Source organism: Lissotriton helveticus, chromosome 5_1, assembly GCF_964261635.1.
Source record: "Lissotriton helveticus chromosome 5_1, aLisHel1.1, whole genome shotgun sequence".
Taxonomy (NCBI): Eukaryota; Metazoa; Chordata; class Amphibia; order Caudata; family Salamandridae; genus Lissotriton; species Lissotriton helveticus.
Window position 1 is genome coordinate 119294274 of NC_136065.1, and position 18769 is coordinate 119313042.

An 18769-nucleotide genomic window follows, 5' to 3' on the forward strand; every position below is an offset into this window, starting at 1 on the left:
GTGTGAGTTTCTCTCAGTGGGGTAGTATGGTGTTTTGTGTGGGAGAGGATGCGGCACTCTGTGCCAATGACAGAAACTGCAAAGCTCTCAGACAAATGGCTTTTGATAGCACTTTTAGGCATATTTGGGACATTCTGAGAATGGCAAAGTTTTCAGATGAATGTATTCTGTTGACCAATAACAAACAGGTGCATGTGTACATTGTCAATTTAAATAAATGTGGCAAAATACTAGCTGCAGCGTTGTCTTTTACTTGTGGCAAAAATAAAATGGATAAATTCAGATAAAATGCACAAAAAATAAATATGGATAAATACAGACGGAAATGGCAAAAAAAAATACCAAAAAAACTGGGAGCCCCAAGTATTATCAGGGCAATACTTTTTTCTTTCTTAGAGCAAACTGCACTCAAAAGCAAACCACACAAGTCAAAGCTAGAGAAGTAAAGCACATAGTCATTAAATCAACAAGCAACCTTATATTTTTAAATTGTATAAAAAATAAAGACCCAGAGAAACACAGTATGTAGCCATACTTTGAAATGACCGTCTAAAGCATATCATTTAGTTTGTGAAGCATACACTTTTCATTATGAAATTGATTAAACATATCATGACCTGTGAACAACTATTATGTCTAATATTAAAAAATATTTGCCAAAATGTTTCGACATATTTTACAGTGCGCTCTAAAAAAATAAAGCTGGTTATAAAGAGAAGTACAATGCAAGTTTACATTTTTTTCTTAGCAATTTAAGTTCAGGTTACGTAGGAAAACAATCACTTTCTTCAATTAATGTCAAGGTTCCTCCTGGTAATCTGCGTTTTAACATCCAGTGACCAAATCCTGTAATAATTCCCTAACCATTTGTAAATGTTCATCAAAAATAAAACACAGAAGCAGCACGCACAAGCTCTCACTGTACGAATTAACCTTAGAAAGAGCGCTGCTTCCCAAGTTCTTTATATGGTAAAATTACTCTTCCACATCTGAATTAGCTAAAGAATCTTAAAACCTTGACCCAAAAAAGTGAACTCAGTGTTAATACAACCTTTGGGATCGACTAAAGGACAATGCAGCTGCTCAAAGCTGCTCACCAGCTGGGGGCTTCCCTGGGTCGTCACTTGAGCCTGACTCAGTTCGAACTTTCTTTTCTGCAAAGTCTTTGCACATGCCGACAGAATGTTCTTTTACTCCAATCAAAACTACTTTATGTACTTCAGTCCTTCAATTCTAACAATTTTATACAATAGCAAATTCTACTTAATATTTTGGGAGAACATGAGACCACCAACTAGATGGAAGTGTATGTGCATTTCTGTGCATAACGTTGCTGTGTAGATTTGATTTTTGTGACAAACGTGTTTTAGTGGAGTCCTTAGAGATCCTTCAGCAGACAAGGTTCATAACACTTTGCTATGATGGAAGCCCGCATGTTTGAGGGTTGAACGCTTCCAAACAGTGCCAAATCTGCTTGGGCATTTGAGAAGAAGCGTGCAAACGTTACTTCAATTTTAGCTCATAGCACTGAACGAGGAAGTCCACGTGAAATATGCACTGCATAAATTAACAATTCTAGCACAGTATACAGTGCAAGAAGACGGTCAATTTTAATAAAATTGCATATTTCTGTTTGAATTTAACACGACCCATTGACTTTCACATTCCAGTCGTGCTAGTACCACTTTCCACCCAAGGAATAACCAAACCCCGGGTCGAGTTTTTCACTCTAACTGAGCTTAAGGCCATGCCATTTTAAGATGCACACTGATGGCGGAGGATTTTTAACAGCTACTTGAAGGCAAAGATTTTCTCCAAATGCCTGCCATAAATCGTATTTTGCTCAAATTCACTACTGATTGGCTAAATAAATGACAGTTTTTATGACAGTGAATCGCTATGGCTGTTTAGTTAAATATGAAAGCTTAGCCTAGTGTAAGAATGGACGTATGACTGTTCACCTGGGTGGAAAAGGGCGCATGTAACGCATTGCTCAGTTTAAAGTTCAATTAATGAACCAGCATGAACGTTAAAACCTTGTAAACACATTTTCTAAAATGCTAAAAAAAAGAATAGAGAATAAAAAGCTCTTCTACGGAGAAGTATTGTAGAATAACAAAAGTGTACAAAGGTACATTTTTTCCCTCTATAAATTAAAAAAGCGCGATCCATCATCAAACAGTTTTAAAATCTGTCAAAGAATGAACTTAAGGAAAGCAAATGTGTAAAAACTAATTTTGACTAAATGTTTGTAGAGATTTACCTTCCGATTCTACTAGGGAAAATAAGGTGCACTGCCAGTGAGGAATCAAATGCTAATATTTTGCAAATGAGGATTTCTGGTAAGCTTGTTTATTTTCAGTATAACAGCCGAATGTCCTTTAACACACAGTTCGCATTGTTTTAGTCCAGCACTTACCGCAATATCAAGTAAATAAAACATGAAGAAAAAGGATTTCAGCTATGAAACGTGAGCATGCTAACTCGCACTCTGTCAATAAAATAAACCAAACGACCTGTCTCCTGTCCCCAAGTCACGTTTTAAGGTAAATGATTGTGCATTGCATGATCATACCATAATGTGTGCAACTTTGGTTCATGCAAAGTCTGTTTCCGTGGACACTGTTGAAACAAGAAGCACCATTGTTCCATAAAAATAAGGGTTCTGCTCTTCTCTCCATGCCGCGTCAGCCGGGCTCTTTCCACAGGACCAAGTGAATACTATGGTCAGGCATGCTGGTGGCAAAAACAAGTCCTGCGTCATTTTCTCCATTCAGTCCGTTTAGCCAAGAGATTTCACCTGCCAAAAAGCTTGAACCTCGTTTGGATTTCCTGTACTCCGGCAGCGAGCAGCGGCTGATCAATTGCTCTGTCCTCAAGTCCATTATATAGAGGTTGTGGTTATCGAATAAAAGGGCAAACACCTCTCCAAAGCCGAGCAAAGAAAGGTTGGCGGAATCTGGGATCTTGATGATTCTAGGAAAGAAAAATGTTTGGGTAAAACCATGATTCAATTCAAGGGCCAATAATGTTAACCTAAATATGGCAAATTAGTTAACAGTTTGTTTTGCAAATGTATTTCGATGACCAACCATTAATTATGAGGAAAAATATCGACCTGTAACACGAGCTCCGGATAGAGCACATTAATATTATGTTCATGCATAATAAACACTGGAGTATCTCTGCATATATGCGGGAGATCAAAATACTGTTTTTAACCAAGATAAATTAATTGTCCTAGCTAGAAAAAAAACACAATTACTGGGTAGGCAACATTTTATTTTTTGATATCTTTTATTAAAGTTAAATAAACATAGATGACATTAATAAATAGAAAAAAATAAACAACAGCTAAAAGTACACAGTCCACCATTTCTGCCCAAACATTTTTTAAACTAGGACTTTTAAAAGAGAAAAATTTACCGGAAACTGTTTGCCTAAGCATGCAACCTCATATTAAGTAACTCTGCATTTTCGTTTTAAAGCAAGAAAGGTGCCACCTGCATGCACCACTGTGGCAGATGCTTCCCCAGTTCATTTTGTTAGCCCAGTGAAGTAGGTAGGATGCCACACTACAACTCCATTCAGAAGGGGGATGTTTCCGAATTTCATGAAAATACATGCAAGCAACTTTTTATCCTTTTTCAGAAACATTAGAAGGCAATGCAAGCTGACTTCATTCCAAAGGGGGTGGAAGAGACTTAAGAAAAGAAATGACTGATATAGATCGGGGTGGCATCAACATACAATATATATTTTGAAAGAAAAATAGGAGTTAATTGACAGCCAGCGTTGGAGACAATGTATAGAAGAAAAGGACTAGTGCTCTCTAAGCCCTTCTCAAAAATACACCATTACAAATATTTTAAACCAAAACAGGGCGCAATGGCTTTCTATACTTGGAAACTAAAAGGTGTCCTGCATCATTCACCAATCGTTTGACCTTGTAGGGATATGTCAAATTATGTAGAGGTTGTGCTATGATCCACTAGCTTTCCGAGAGCTATCCAGCCTGTGCAGTAAGTGTTCTAGATCGCCATGACCGCTCTGAGTATGCCAGTGTGGTTGCCACTCTTCCAACAGCACCAAACTGAAGGTCAGCTCTAAACACTTCAATGCACTAGCAGGTTTGTACCTATGCATCTAGATGATGGCCTTGACTTGTGCAAGTCTCCACGTGAGAGTCTAGACTTCGCGGCACCCTCTTTTCTTGGGGCTTCACGTCCCTATCCTGGACTGTGACAGAAGGTACCTGCTAGAACAAGTCTCCTGGGAGCAGGGAAACCAGATTTAGCAACTTTGTGCTACTATATTCCCCGGGTTTACACATACCACTTATTAAGGGCCTGGGAGGGTGACCTCCACATGGGAAGAGTCTTTTCTGACACTTTTCAATCACTCCCATATGTGCATGCTGCTATGCCTATGCAGCTACACTGCATGCACAGCCTCTCCCACTCGAGTACTATACCAAAACACTTGCTACATAGGCCTCCCTGCACTCACGCACTTTCCATCCATCCATAAACATGCCACACATGCTTAAGCATCTTACCTCTCCTTTTTTTTTTTTTAAACACGAGGATCAGCTACAAAAACAGGCTAAGAGCACAACTAGGGCACTCAAATAAAGTAGAATGTTACTCGCCCACAAATGTACACCTTTTCAGGAGACTGAAGCTCTATGTAAATGCAAGGACTATATCAGACAGGTGCTTCCAGAGGGACCTCGTACCAATGGAGCAGACACAAAGCAGGCGTGCCCCTCATGGCTCTTCAGTAAACATGTGATTTACGTATGTCAGAGCGCTTAACAGCTGATTGTATGACATGCGTGGTATGAAGCTGAAGTGATGATGTATATACTACTTGATTGGTAGGGAAAAAAAAGGATAGAGGAAAAAGAACAAAACATAGATCAATAACTACCATGTTATGGGGCAGGGACTAGTGGATGAAAAAAGGTGATCATATTCCAATTCCCATGGTACAACAAAAAAGAGTAAGCCACGCTGCAAGGCGGATTACTAGTTGGAGCTGGTGTCAGTGAGAGCTTTCTGGATTCAAAATAATAAAGATAATACTAAACTTCATTTCTTAGTCCGTAGTGAGGCATCAAGGGGTAAACCAAATTGGACAGCTTGCTGTCTTTCATCAACTATGTTGGTTCATGCAGATAGCTGCACTGAATCCAGCAAAAAGGGCTTATCAATTAAATTCAGCATTACCAACTCGGAACACTGGAGTGAAAGCTGAACATACATTACAAGGAAAGCTGCCAGGGAAAGGTACAGAGAATTAATTCATTGACTCCACTAAGCAACTGCATGGGCACGTCATCTCCATTACCCAAAGCCAATGATCCCGCACAACACTGGGACAAAATGAGTAACTGGCATCACTGGTTCATTGTGTTTCACCCCAGATTTGTACAGGGAAAGAGACGATGACCAAAGTATAAAAGACTACAGTGAGTGAGCACTGATGATGTAAAGTATCTATGGGATAAAGTGGGGCATGACCACTGCAGATGGCAGCGCAGAGGTTAGTAGATGAGACCACGACCTTGTATTCCAGTGGGTCCCCGCGGTGTGCAGGATGCCGTCAGAGACAGACTGGAAGATCATATGTGCAGGTCACTCTGACAGTTGAGGCTTAAAGACCAAAACATGATCGATCCACTTTGGGTTGAACGGAAACCAGGGTTTAAAGTGCAAGCTGCATCTCGAGCAAAAAAGTTGCACGTGAAACCTCCTGAAAAGGGGAGACCCACAGACTTATAATCGTACAGCACAGCAAGCTGCAGCGGTAGATGAGTCAACAAAGGTTCTGGGTAGAAAGCTCAAGTGGGATAGGTGAGTGAATAGATTATTTGAACTAACACAAAACAAGGTATTTTCACCAATTACTGATTAGTAATTTACAGAAGGCATTCTACCAGTTAGTTTAGGGATATGCTGATAGAGAATTAAGAGGGTATTCATAGCAGCTGTTCAAAATCTGAAAATTACTCCACACTGTACATGCAGGCTTTACGAAAATGATTTCGTATCTCCAGCAAGACAAAACGCACAAGTTATTACTTGTGTAACGATATATCTGTAAGAGACATTAGTTAGTGATAGATTCCTTACCTTAGAATATCCCCAGGCGTCAGACTGGATCCGGATTTTTTTTGCGTACCAGTACTTATGCGCGTCGGTAGGCGTCGTCCGCGGCTCCGCATCAGTCGTCGGCGCCGTGATGACGTCGTCGGAGTACTTAGACGCCGCCTCCGCGTGCTGACGTCAGTTCTTATACACAGCTTTTCCGCACCAGAAACGCAGAGCCATGATAAAAACCAACACTGGTGCCATGAAACTAGGGCCCTGAAAGGGGATGACCGTAACCCTAGATATCGGTTCGCAGAACGGGGAGGATGGGTGGGTCGGTAAGGAATCTATCACTAACTAATGTCTCTTACAGATATATCGTTACACAAGTAGTAACTTGTAGTCTGTGAAAGAGATACGTTAGTGATAGATTCCTTACCTTAGAATAGATACCCCAGCAATACCAACCCCAGTGGTGGGTAGGCGAACCAATAATCACACCAGAAAGTCCTGGAGGACGGAACGGCCAAAGAAGCCATCCCCCCGGACTTGGCTGTCCAGGCAGTAGTGTCTTGCGAACGTGTGCAGCGAGGCCCACGTAGCTGAAATGCTGCAATTCCCTCGCGCACACAAGAAAAAGTATCACAATACAGTAGGCAAGGTCTACAGAGACATTCTATGTGCAGAGCCAGACAGACAATAGTATACAGTACAGTATCCTTGGAAAATGAATGTAGATTTTATTGATTCCACAACCGGGTGGAATCAATAAAATCTACATTCATTTTCCAAGGATACTGTACACTATTGTCTGTCTGGCTCTGCACATAGAATGTCTCTGTAGACCTTGCCTACTGTATTGTGATACTTTTTCTTGTGTGTGCGAGGGCATTGCAGCATTTCATTGTCTTGTAGGTTGGATTTCTAGCTTACATTAGAGCGGTTAAGGGGTCTCTTCCGCCCGCCTGTACGCATCACCTCCCTATTCTAGTCTTTCTTCTTCACTAAACGTTAACACTAGGTAGCGCGCCCAGTCTATCTGAAACTCTAAAAACCCCACCTGCTGTGTCGGAGGCCCACGTAGCTGCCTGACGAATGTCCTGCAAGGGGACTTCCCGGCCCAGGGCAGTAGTAGTCGCCGTGGCCCGAGTGGAATGGGCCCTCAGCCCAACAGGAGGTTCCTTTTTAGCCAAAGAGTAGCATGCCTGGATGCACAACACGATCCACCGAGAGATGGTCCGTTTGTGCACCGCCCGTCCCTTCTTAGCACCCACGTAACCAACAAAGAGTTGGTCATCCACCCTGAACTGGCGTGTGCGATCCAGAATGTATGAGAGCGCACGTTTTGGGTCCAGACGGTGGAGCCTCTCTTCCTCTTTCGAGGGAGGCGGAAAGAAGGTGGGCAAGGTGATGGACTGCCCGACGTGGAAGGCTGTGACTACCTTGGGCAGGAAAGAGGGTCGCGTCCGCAACACAACTTTGTCCGGATGGACAAAAAGGAAAGGAGGTTTGGAAGAAAGAGCCTGGAACTCACTCACTCTCCTGGCAGAGGTGATGGCAACCAGGAAAGCAGTCTTCAGAGTAAGAAGGCGGAGAGGACAGTTATGAAGTGGCTCAAAGGGAGCGCACATCAGATAAGTAAGTACAAGGTTCAAGTCCCACTGAGGCATCACAAATGGAACAGGAGGGAACATGTGTGTGATACCCTTCAAAAACCTATTTACAATTGGGGACTTGAACAAAGATGTCTGATTAGGTAGCCTTAAGAAGGCGGAAAGGGCAGAAAGGTAACCCTTGATAGTGCCCAGAGCAGAGCCCTGCTGGGCAAGAGAAAGAAGGAAGAGGAGAACCTCAGAAAGGGGGGCAGGGAGTGGATCCACAGCCTTTGCTGTGCACAATGCCACAAATCTGTTCCACCTGCAGGCGTATACCGACTTTGTGGTGGGACGCCTGGCTGCCAGAATGACATTACAGACTTCAGGAGGCAAGTCAAATGGCCTCAACTGTCGCCGCTCAATCTCCAAGCTTGTAGGTGGAGACTGGACAGGTTCGGGGGGAGGACGGTCCCCTGCTGCTGCGACAGAAGGTCCTCCTGAAGAGGCAGACGAATCGGGGGATCGACAGACATGCTGAGTAGCTCTGGATATCAATATCTTCGTGCCCAGTCCGGGGCCACAAGGATAACCTGGGGCCGGTCGCGCCTGATCTTCTTCAGCACTCTGGGCAGAAGTGGTATAGGCGGAAAGGCGTACAATAGACCGCAACTCCACTCGCGACGAAAGGCGTCTCCGAGCGAGTGCCGCCTTGGAAATTCCAACGCGCAGAACTGATGACATTGCGCGTTCTCTTCTGTGGCGAATAGATCTAACCAAGGCTCTCCCCACTGCTGAAAGAGGCCTTGCGCCACGTCCGAGTTCAGACGCCATTCGTGATCCATCATGCACCGACGGCTGAGTTCGTCCGCCCTGGCGTTCAGAGAACCTGCCAGGTGTTGAACCACCAGGGTCACAACCTGATGTTCCAGCCACTGCCAGAGGCGCAGAGCCTCCTCGCATAGGGTCCACGACCCCACCCCGCCCTGTTTGTTGCAGTACCACATGGCGGTGGTGTTGTCCGTGAACACCTGCACTACACTCCCCCGGACAGAGGCGAGGAATGCCTTCAGTGCAAGTCAGATCGCCCGCAGCTCCAGAAGGTTGATGTGGAGCTGGGACTCCGCCGGAGACCAGAGGCCTCTGATCTCCGCCTGTCCCATGTGGCCCCCCGAGCCCTGGAGGGACGCGTCCGTCACAACTACGTGCTCCGGTTGGGGTAGGGAGAGGTATCTGCCGCTGACCCAATCGCGGTCCGTGAGCCACCACTGCAACTGTCTTGCAGTGCCCTCCAAGATCAAGACATGGTCGGACAAGTTGCTCTAATGCTGGGCCCACTGCAGAGCCCGCATCCGCCACCGGGCGTGATGCACCAGAAGGATGCAGGAGGCCATCAGCCCCAGAAGCCGCAGCGTCAACCTGACCGAGACTCGGGATAAAGGCTGAAAGATCAGAATCAGAGCCTGCATATCCCGAACCCGCTGTTTGGGAGGATAAACCCGAAACTGCGCCGAATCTAGAACCGCTCCGATGAAGAGGAGCTTCTGAGAGGGACACAGGTGTGACTTGGGCACATTGATGGAGAACCCCAGCAGGTGCAGGAGGTCGGCCGTAGTCTGGAGGTGGCCGACGACTGTCTGGGACGAGCCCGCCTTCAACAACCAGTCGTCGAGGTAGGGGAAGACTGAAACCCTTAACCTGCGCAGATGAGCTGCGACCACCGGCATCACTTTCGTCAACACCCGTGGGGTGCTGGTAAGGCCGAAGGGGAGCACGGTAAACTGAAAGTACTTGTGGCCTACCGTGAACCGCAGGTAACGCCGGTGGGCCGGCAGGACGGGGATGTGAAAATAAGCGTCCTGCAAGTCCAATGCTACCATCCAGTCTCCAGGGTCTAGGGCAGCTAAGACCTGAGCCAATGTCAGCATCTTGAACTTCTCCTTCCGGAGAAAGCCGTTGACGTTCCGTAGGTCCAAGATAGGGCGTAGGCACCCTTTGCCCTTCTTGGGTACCAGAAAGTAGTGGGAGTAACAACCACACCCTACTTCTGGCCCAGGAACGCACTTGATGGCCCCCTTGGCCAAGAGGGCCGTAACTTCCTCCTGTAGAAGCCTCAAGTGATCCCCGACACGCGGTGGCACTGTGGTGGCATGCCTGGAGGGGACGCCTCGAAGGGGAGGGAGTAGTCCCTTCGGACGATTTGCATCACCCACCTGTCCGAAGTGACAGTGCGCCAGTGGTGGTGGTTATGGCGAACCCTGCCCCCCACAGGCGTCACATGGGACTGAAAGCACGGACTAGGAGGGTTTTGAGGCAGATGCTGCAGGGGTAGGCGTGGACTGGCCTCGCCGTTGTCCCCGACCGCCGCCACGGCGGTTTCCACGTCCGCCACTGCGCTGGATGGTAGTCTGCGGCCCGTGGCTGGCAGAACGTATGGGGGCGCCCCTTCCTTTGCCACAAAACGAGCGAAAGGCAGCCGTTTGCAGGCGCGGGGCCGAGAGGCCCAAGGACTTGGCCATAGCCCTGGAGTCCTTAAAGTGCTCAAGCGCATGGTCTGCCTTGTCGCCAAAGAGGAGACGGCCATCGAACGGCATGTCCATAAGTGTGTTTTGGACATCAGCCGAGAAGAGACGAATCGCCACCGTCGTTGCCATCGCTCTGCCCAGTGAGTCAGTAGTGTCCAGCCCACAACGGATGGAATAACGCGCCGCATCTCGACCCTCCACAAGGGCTTGGCCGAGTTTAGCCCGGACCTCCACCAGGCATTCTGGCAGCACGTCCGCCACCGTATCCCACAGAGAGAGGGTGTAGCGGCCCAAGAGGCATGCGGTATTGACTGACCGCAATCCTAAACTCAGGGAGGAGAATACTCTCTTTCCATATTGCTCGTACCTCTTGGATTCCCGGTCGGGGGGAGCCGACGGGAATGCTGTCTGGGAATTAGAAGCCTGGATGACCAGGCTCTCGGGAGTGGGGTGGGTAGACAGAAAGCAAGGGTCGCCCGGAGCCGGGCGGTGGCGCCTGGCCACTTTCCTATCCACAGGCTGACCTGTGGCGGGCTTGGACCAAGTGCCCAGAAGAGCGTCTGATAGGGCCTTATTAAACGGCAGCAGAGGCTCGGCCGAGCTTGCCTGAGGTTTAAGGACCTCAGTGAGGAGGTTAGTCCTCACGGCCGCGACGGGGAGCTCAAGGCCCAAGGCCGTGGCCGCCCTCATCAACACCACGCTATAGGCAGCCCCCTCCTCCGTAGCCACGCTAGGAGGGGAGACAAAACCAGTGTCGGGCGAAGTGTCCAGACCACTGGCATCCCCAAGCTCACCTGTCGTCCTGGGATGGCGCCGGGCGGCGACACCCTTGGGGCCGGCGCCGGTGAGGTCGTGAGGACGACCAGCGGCGACCCGGATCCGGATCCAGTGGGGCCCTGCGGCGTAGGGACTGAAGTCGGCGCCGGGGGCGGAGCACCCGACGGCGCCGGGGCCGAAGAACCCGGCCCGCGTTGGGACCCAGTTGGGACCGCTTGGCCCGAAGGCGCCGCGGAATCCGACGGAGGAGCGAGCGACCGCATGGCCATGAGGAAGTCATCAATCTCACCGGCGTCGCGATCTGCCCAGGGACTGGCGGGTATGGAGCAGGCCGCGACACCTGCGGCTCCAGCGGAGCAGCGTGGGCGGTGTCGCTCGAACCCCCCGGCCGCATCGTGCGAGCGTCGGGGGGAGTCAGAAGAGCGATGACGTCTCTTCGACTTCTTGTGCTTACCTGAGGAGCCCGAAGACCGTGGATGACTCCCGGAGCCATGGTGGCTCCGACCCCGCGGCCGCCCCCTCGACCTCCTCGCGGACTGGCACCTCGAGCAGCGCGGGGCCGACTGCCAGAGCTCGAGTCGCTTGCGGGACCGCTCCCACCTAGCCTTAGATGTCAGGGCTCGACAGTCGGAGCAGGCCTTGTCGTCGTGGTCGAGGCCTAGGCAATGAAGACACCAGCGATGGGGGTCGGTAACCGACATCAGTCGGTCGCAGTCGGCGCAGGGGTTGAACCCGGGCATCCCTACCGGCACCGTCGGAGTCGTACAGACTTCGAAACAGATCAAAAATTATCAAAAAAGTTTAGTCAAAAATAGACTAAGGGTAACACTTTTTCCCGGATCAGCGCTTGCTGGCGCGGAAAAAAGAAGAAGAACTGACGTCAGCACGCGGAGGCGGCGTCAAAGTACTCCGACGACGTCATCACGGCACCCACGACACCGGCGACGGACGCGGAGCCGCCTACCAACGCACATGGGTACTGCTACACAAAAAATTTCCGGATCCAGTCTGACGCCTGGGGATATTCTAAGGTAAGGAATCTATCACTAACGTGTCTCTTTCAGATAAACGTGAATGTGTGGCACACTACAAACACATTTACGTGGAGTTTAAAAGCAGCAAACTGATGAACTTTATCATCGACCTGCATGGCTGAAAAAACAGTCACTATGAAGCTTTTGTAAGCATTTGATCAGAATCTCGCCAGCTAGAAAATACTGTTTCCCTATGATTATCAGGAGCTTGTTCTGTGCCTGAAAACTACAGAAAAATCCCTCTCCAAAGAACTGAAATACAAGCGCCGTTCATGTAGAATATACAAATTTTACAAAATACACTGTCAATAACCATATTTTCCTAGGGTAAATTTGTCAATTTCACTAGAAGGCTTTTAGCATATCATATACCCTTCGTGGTCACTTTTTTAAAGAACTTTCGATTGCTGAAAATCTGAGTGTTTGATCACAACCCGAAAAAACAAGCACTGGCTAGGCGAATTGATGTGTGCAGCAAAGACTGACAGCCTTTGGCTGTCAAAGCTTGTTTTGTCATGGTTTTTGTAAAGCTTTATAGTTGGGTTATCTATTGGGCTCTTATCAATATAACAAAAAAAAAATTGGCTCTGAGCAAATATTTTTTTGGGTTTTTAAAAAGCCTAAGAACTCCCAGAACAGAAAATTGAACTACTTTGAGTGTGGATGAGTTCCTTGTGAAAGAGCAAGACGCTCGCACTGAAGTTAGCAAATGACATACGTTGGTTGGCGCAGTGGCCTTTGCTGTATGCTGTAGGGGGTGGAAGAAAAACGTGAATGACACAATTGACCAATGGATATTGAGGGTTTGCTGAGAGCCCCTATAAGTTAATGTATTTTACATATACGTTTACTAAAATCAAAAGGTATTGGCTAATGACAGACTTAAAAGTAAAGACAAATAAGACAATAACTCAAATTCCTTCACAAGAGCAGGTGGCCCCATCACCTGCAAATGGAACTTGGACTGAACAAAATGTTGTGGTTCAGTCCAAGAAGAAGGTTGAGGCCCGAACCGGGTAGGGAGCTCACGATAGCTAGGGTTGATTACATTATTCTTGAATAAATCCAGTTTGGCATCTGGAGCGCTGCATCTATTTCACAGATTCCTCCTAAATTTCAGAGTACTATTCAAGCTAAATTCTCAAACTGAAGCTGAATCTTGGAAGGTTATAGAATGGTAAAATAGTAATAAAAGTGCACAACTCACTAAAATGCTCTGCTGCAATAACTAGTCATCATATTTTGCTCTCCATCTCTTTCAAACTGCTTTGTTACTTAGAATTCTTACTACCGAGGGATAATCTGGAAGAAGGAGGAATGTTATCTTCCCCGGTGTGAAGCTTTTATTTATTTTATACTACATTTTTATAAAGTGACACTCAACCAAAGAGGTGTTAGCGCACTGTAGAGTAAAAAATAAAAACATGACGTCACAAGGTATCCCTTCTCAAAGAACAGTTGTCAACAGAATACATAAGTTTATGTTGCTAATGGTTAAGAGGAATTCTCTGCAGAGCTCAAGGGAAGATATTGATCATGAAATAAAAAGTAAGATATGCATAAAGAGAGGAAGAGAGAACAAAAATAGCGAGAGGGCTGAGGTTGCGGGCAGGAAAAAGCTAGAAAGGCTTGAAGTCTAGAATTCTAGGAGGGGGGCAGTATGTAAGAGCCTTCAAAAAAGGAGCAAAGGAGAAATGCCTATCGGTCAGAAAATGTGATCGGAGCGGAGGTGTAGGCGGAGAGTAAAGTAAAATATGGAAACGTGGCTATCTAAAAGGTCAAAATAAGGGAGTAATAAAAGTGGTACATATGGGGGAGGAGCCAAGCCGGCGACCAAGATGGCCGCTTAGGGACTCGGCTCTGCCGACCTCCGTTCCCTGATATCTATCCTGAGGCCCATCCTGTGCCAGAGCCCCGCTCCCTGATTCGGGAGCAGAAGCGACGCCCGCCGGAGCTTTCCCGGGCTGCCTCGTTGGTTTGGCAGCAGAGATACACTGCCTGAAGGGACGGGGCCTTGTCGGGTGCCGCGACCGGGGCCTCGAGTGATCCTAAGGCCCCCCGGAGTCTGTCAATAGCGGGGGCGTGGACTGGTCGACTCCGGTCCGGCCCGAATTGCATGCGAGCCTTCCCGGAATCAGAGGTGAGCCCGCGTCAGGGGCGCAGGCGGAGGTGCTGGCCGCCGCCGGCCACGACATGGAGACACATAACAGCCACGTCAGGGTGGCCCTCAGGAGCCAGGTGAACAGGGGGGCCCTGGTGCGAGCTGGGGGTACCGGTGCCTCGGGCTCCTGTAAACTCAACAAGTAGCAGATGGAGGGCGGCAGGCCCGGCAAGAAGAAGGCGCCTGGGAGGAAAAGAAGGCTAGCTCTGAGAAGTCCACCGCCGCGGCTTTCGTGAGCCGGGCCGCCGGGGGGCCAAAGAGAGCGCCGGCCAAGAGAGTGAAGAAGCCGGCAGTCGCCGTCAAAAGCGGCCAAGAAGAGCGCCGTGAAGAAGAGCGCCGCAAAGCCCAAGGCGGCCAAGAGGACCCCGGCTGGGGTCGGGCCGGCCAAGGAGGCGCCCAACTTCTTCGTGGTGTGGGGTGGCGCAATGGCGACGAGAACGGACTTGGACAAGCCTGTGCCTCGGTCCTCCAAAGGGTCTTGGTCCATCCAGTCGAACAAGCTGGATCGCTGTACCTTACCTAAAGGGTCCCCGGTGGACTCGTAAATGCCCCGTCGGGGGGCGAGGAGGGCACCCTTGCCCCTACTGAACCAACACTGACAGACCTTATGGCGGCCATCAATGGGATTCAGGCATCCCTGGGACAAAAGATGGAAACCCTGGACAACAAACTAGACACTGTCACCATAGAGATGGGGCTGATACGCTCGGATCTCGCAAAGGCTAACAAGAAGGTAAAGTCACTGGAAGTCAAGACGGCCAGCCTGGTCGACGATGTGAACCTGTTACAACAGGAGGTGCGGGACCTCAAGGCCTCAAGAGTCCTCACGGAACGCAAGCTGGACGATTATGAAGGGCGGGCCAGACGTAATAACGTTCGTATTCTTGGGGTGCCCGAGAAATCAGAAGGCCAAACGCCGGATCTGTTCGTCGAAAATATTGTCCTCAACCACCAAGCCCAAGGTCCTTAGTAATTTTTTCATGGTCGAGCGTGCGCACAGAGTTCCCGGGGGAAGGCCAAGACCGGGGGTGGCCTCTACCCAATGATTGCAAGGGTCCTGAACTTTCGCGACAGGGATGTGATTTTACAGACGGCGAGTACTGGGCCCCCTTAAGAAATTTGAAAATGCAACTCTCTCCTTTTTCCCAGACTTTACTCAAATGGTACAAAAGCAGCGACCGGAGTTTTCATCGGTGAAGAAGAAATTGAGAGACAAGGGATTTAAATATGCCATGATGTTCCCTGCCCGACTCCGGGTGGAGCTTAATGGTAGGGCCTGGTTCTTTGACAATCCTGAGGTGGCGGCGGACTGGTTGGACAGTGAAAATGCGACTGAGGCTGAGAGCCGAGATCGGGACGAAGCTGAAGAACAATAGACTTGAGCCAAATGGTATCCGTAGAGCTTGAGCAGTAATATATTATGAGTGAGGGGCAGGGCGAGTACGTAACTGTTCACCTTGTTTAGCTGCGGACGTAGTGATCTCATTATGGTTCGACCTGAAAAGGAGTAGCGGCGCAGGACGGGGGGATGGCGGGGTTGTACGGGCCCTCCCTCTATTTTCTACCTTTAGTTAGTTGTAGATTAGTTTGGGGCGACAGGCACACTGCTGGTTGGGGATGAGCGTAAGCTACATGCAGGGGTCCAGGGTGGGGGAAGGGGGCCGAGTAGAGAGGTTTTTTTTGGAATCGTGATTTTAATATGTGTTACATTATTAGCGATTTGTTACTGGTGTTTTATAGCATCAGGTGACCTAGATATGATTTACCATTACAATGTCTTCTGGTACACAGGGACTGGGGATATTCACGCACAGCTGGCATGTAAATGGTCTGGGGACAAGATAAATAGAGGGATGGTTAGTCAATTGATTAGGAGCCACTCCCCAGATGTGGCGTTGTTTCAGGAGACGCATCTGGACGCATCTGGTCGGTAATCGCTGCATGGCACTGCATGGGGGGGGGGCTATAAGTTGGTAGCACACGCCGGTTTCACTACAGGGTCTGGGGGGTGGGCATTCTAGTGAGAAATTCCTTCGCTCTGACGGTTCAGGCCACGTGGGCTGATAAACGGGCAGATACATTGGCATTTCGGGGTTGGGAGAACTGTTACTTTTTTGTCTGTGTATGTTCTGCCGGGCCTGCAGGCTGACAACTTCCGAGACGTGTGTGCAATTTTCTAACTCTACCTGTGGGGTTGCTGATTGTGGCCGGAGATTTCAATGCGGTATTGGATGGTGGAATGGATAGACGCCCAGCTCGAACTCTGCTGCCGTCCCAGAGGTGGTTATCAGTCTTTGTAGAAACAACTGGGCTCACAGATGGGTGGAGATTGAGGAACCCAGGCGGAATGCACTACACACATGCCTCAGCTGCGCATTACTCATTGTCAAGGATAGACTATGTTTTAGTACCACAGTCGCAAGCAGCATGGGTCCGGGAGGTGCGTCATGTGGGCAGGGGGATCTCCGACCACTCCCCAATTTGGTTAAGGGTGGAGGTGGGGCAGAAGGACGTAGGCAGGATCGCCTCCATAAATGCCTGGCACTTAAGAGACCCCAACACTAAGAAGGAGGTGACACAGGCCACGGTACGGTACTTCCAAGAAAATGTGGGAACAGTTGGGTCGGTGCAATCCCTATGGGAGGCGTACAAGACAGTCATCAGAGGGGAAGTTTTATCGCTGGTCTCAGGGAAGAAGAGGAAAGTTTGGGCAGAGATGGACAGGATGGAGGCGGAATCGGCGGATATGGAAGGGGAAATGGCGAGAGTTGCCCCGAGGGTTTGAACCTCCTTAGAGATGAATACAGCAGCATGGCTAGAGAGAGGGCTAAAATGCAGCATGCGGACACCCAGAGCAGGGTTTATGAGCATGGCGACAAAGCAGGGAAACTGATCGTGTGGCTGGAGAAAGGGGAGTGGGGATCAAGGTTGGTACCGGAGTTGCAAATAAGAGACTCAGGTAGAGTGACGGATCCACAACTGATTGTCGATGAGTTCTCGGCTTATTATAAATCGGTGTATAAGTCCGCGAGCACTTATTCAGAGGCAGATAATGCGGCTATGGTTCAGGATATTCCAATGCCCGTCCTGTCGGAGGAGGATAGGGGTTACCTAGATTCCCCCCTCACGATCGATGAGGTAGCGCAGGCTATAAGGGGTTTTCATTCCGGGAAGGCCTCGGGCCCGAACGGTATCCCCATAGAGCTATATAAGCTCAACGTGAACAGGTTAGCGCCGTTCCTCCGGGGCATGTTTGTTGAAAGTAAGGAAAAGGGCCAGCTCCCGTACGATCAACGAGTCGCAAATATAATTGTCATTCATAAAGAGGGCAAGCCCAAGACGTTGTGCTCTTCTTACCGGCCAAGTTCGCTCCTAAACGCTGAACATAAGGTACTGGCAAAACTACTGGCGACCAGGCTGGTCAAGGTCATTACCACTCTGGTCCATCCAGATCAGTCTGGCTTTATGCCGCGCCGAAACACAGCCCTTAACTTACGGAGGCTGCACGGGATTCTGGGTGGCACATCCTATATTCATGAGCCGGCGGTTCTATGGTCACTTGATGCTACTATGGGCTTTGATAGGATAGAGTGGCCTTATTTATTTGCAGTTTTGAGGAAGATGGATATCGGCCCCGAGTTTGTTGGCTGGGTCTGTCTCTTGTATACGGGTCCCCTAGCCAGGGTTGTGGTAAATAACCATAAATCCGCTGACTTAACTTTGGACAGGGGCACACGTCAGGGGTGTCATCTATCCCCATTATTATTTGCATTGGCGCTTGAGCCACTGGCGGCGTGGGTCCGGTGGGACCGAACGATCAGGGGTCTACGTTGGGCGCCAGAATGGGAAGATAAGATCTCGCTTGACGCAGACGACATTCTGCTTTATCTCACTACCCCAAGGAAATCACTGATTAGTTTTCTGGATGTCCTGGCCATATTCGGGAGGTACTCGGGTTTCGCCATTAATTGGGCGAAGTCAGTGCTCTTCGTCCTAAGCGGGGTCCCCCCGGACATTCCAAGTTCCTGCCCGGTGCGAGTTGAGCCGGTGGGTTTTCGGTATCTGGGTATATACGTAACCATGGACAAGAAGCTGAGATATGATAATAATCTAGGGCCTCCTTTGGCCTGATTCTGCCGAGATGTGTTGAGTGGAAGTCACTGCCGCTCTCCCTGCTGGGTCGAGCGGTGCTGTTTAAAATGATGGCCCTTCCCCGCTTCTTATATTTGCTCCAAAACACAATGGATTCGGTACCCGCCACATACTTTACGGAAATAGAGTCCCTCCAACAACAACTTCTCTGGGAGGGCAGACCCCGTATAGCTTTCTACAAGCTTACTCTTCCCTGGTACGACGGAGGGATCAGCCTTCTGGATAGGACCCCGGATATGCGATGGATCGCGGTCAGATGCCTGGGGGGACTTTACAAGGGCACTCTATGCCTGGTGCGGCCGTTTTCCCCTTGTCGGGCCAGCATCGCATGCGGTCCATGTGTGTCATGCAGCTACCCGATCCCTTCAATGAGAGGGGAGACTTACACTAGCGACCCCGATGTGGAGTTCAGAGAAACTGGGCAGTTTGTGGA

General features: G+C 49.1%; 1 protein-coding gene across 1 annotated transcript in view; it reads right to left on the reverse strand.

Annotated features, from left to right (window-relative positions):
• Positions 1 to 458: 458 nt before the first annotated feature.
• The window catches only part of FBXW2 (F-box and WD repeat domain containing 2), a 148870-nt gene continuing 130559 nt past the window's right edge, over positions 459 to 18769 (reverse strand). Inside the window, exon 8 of the mRNA XM_078641843.1 lies at positions 459 to 2976. Within this exon, the coding sequence (XP_078497969.1) occupies positions 2688 to 2976 (289 nt within the window). The 3' untranslated portion in view covers positions 459 to 2687. The remainder of the gene's footprint in view (positions 2977 to 18769) is intronic.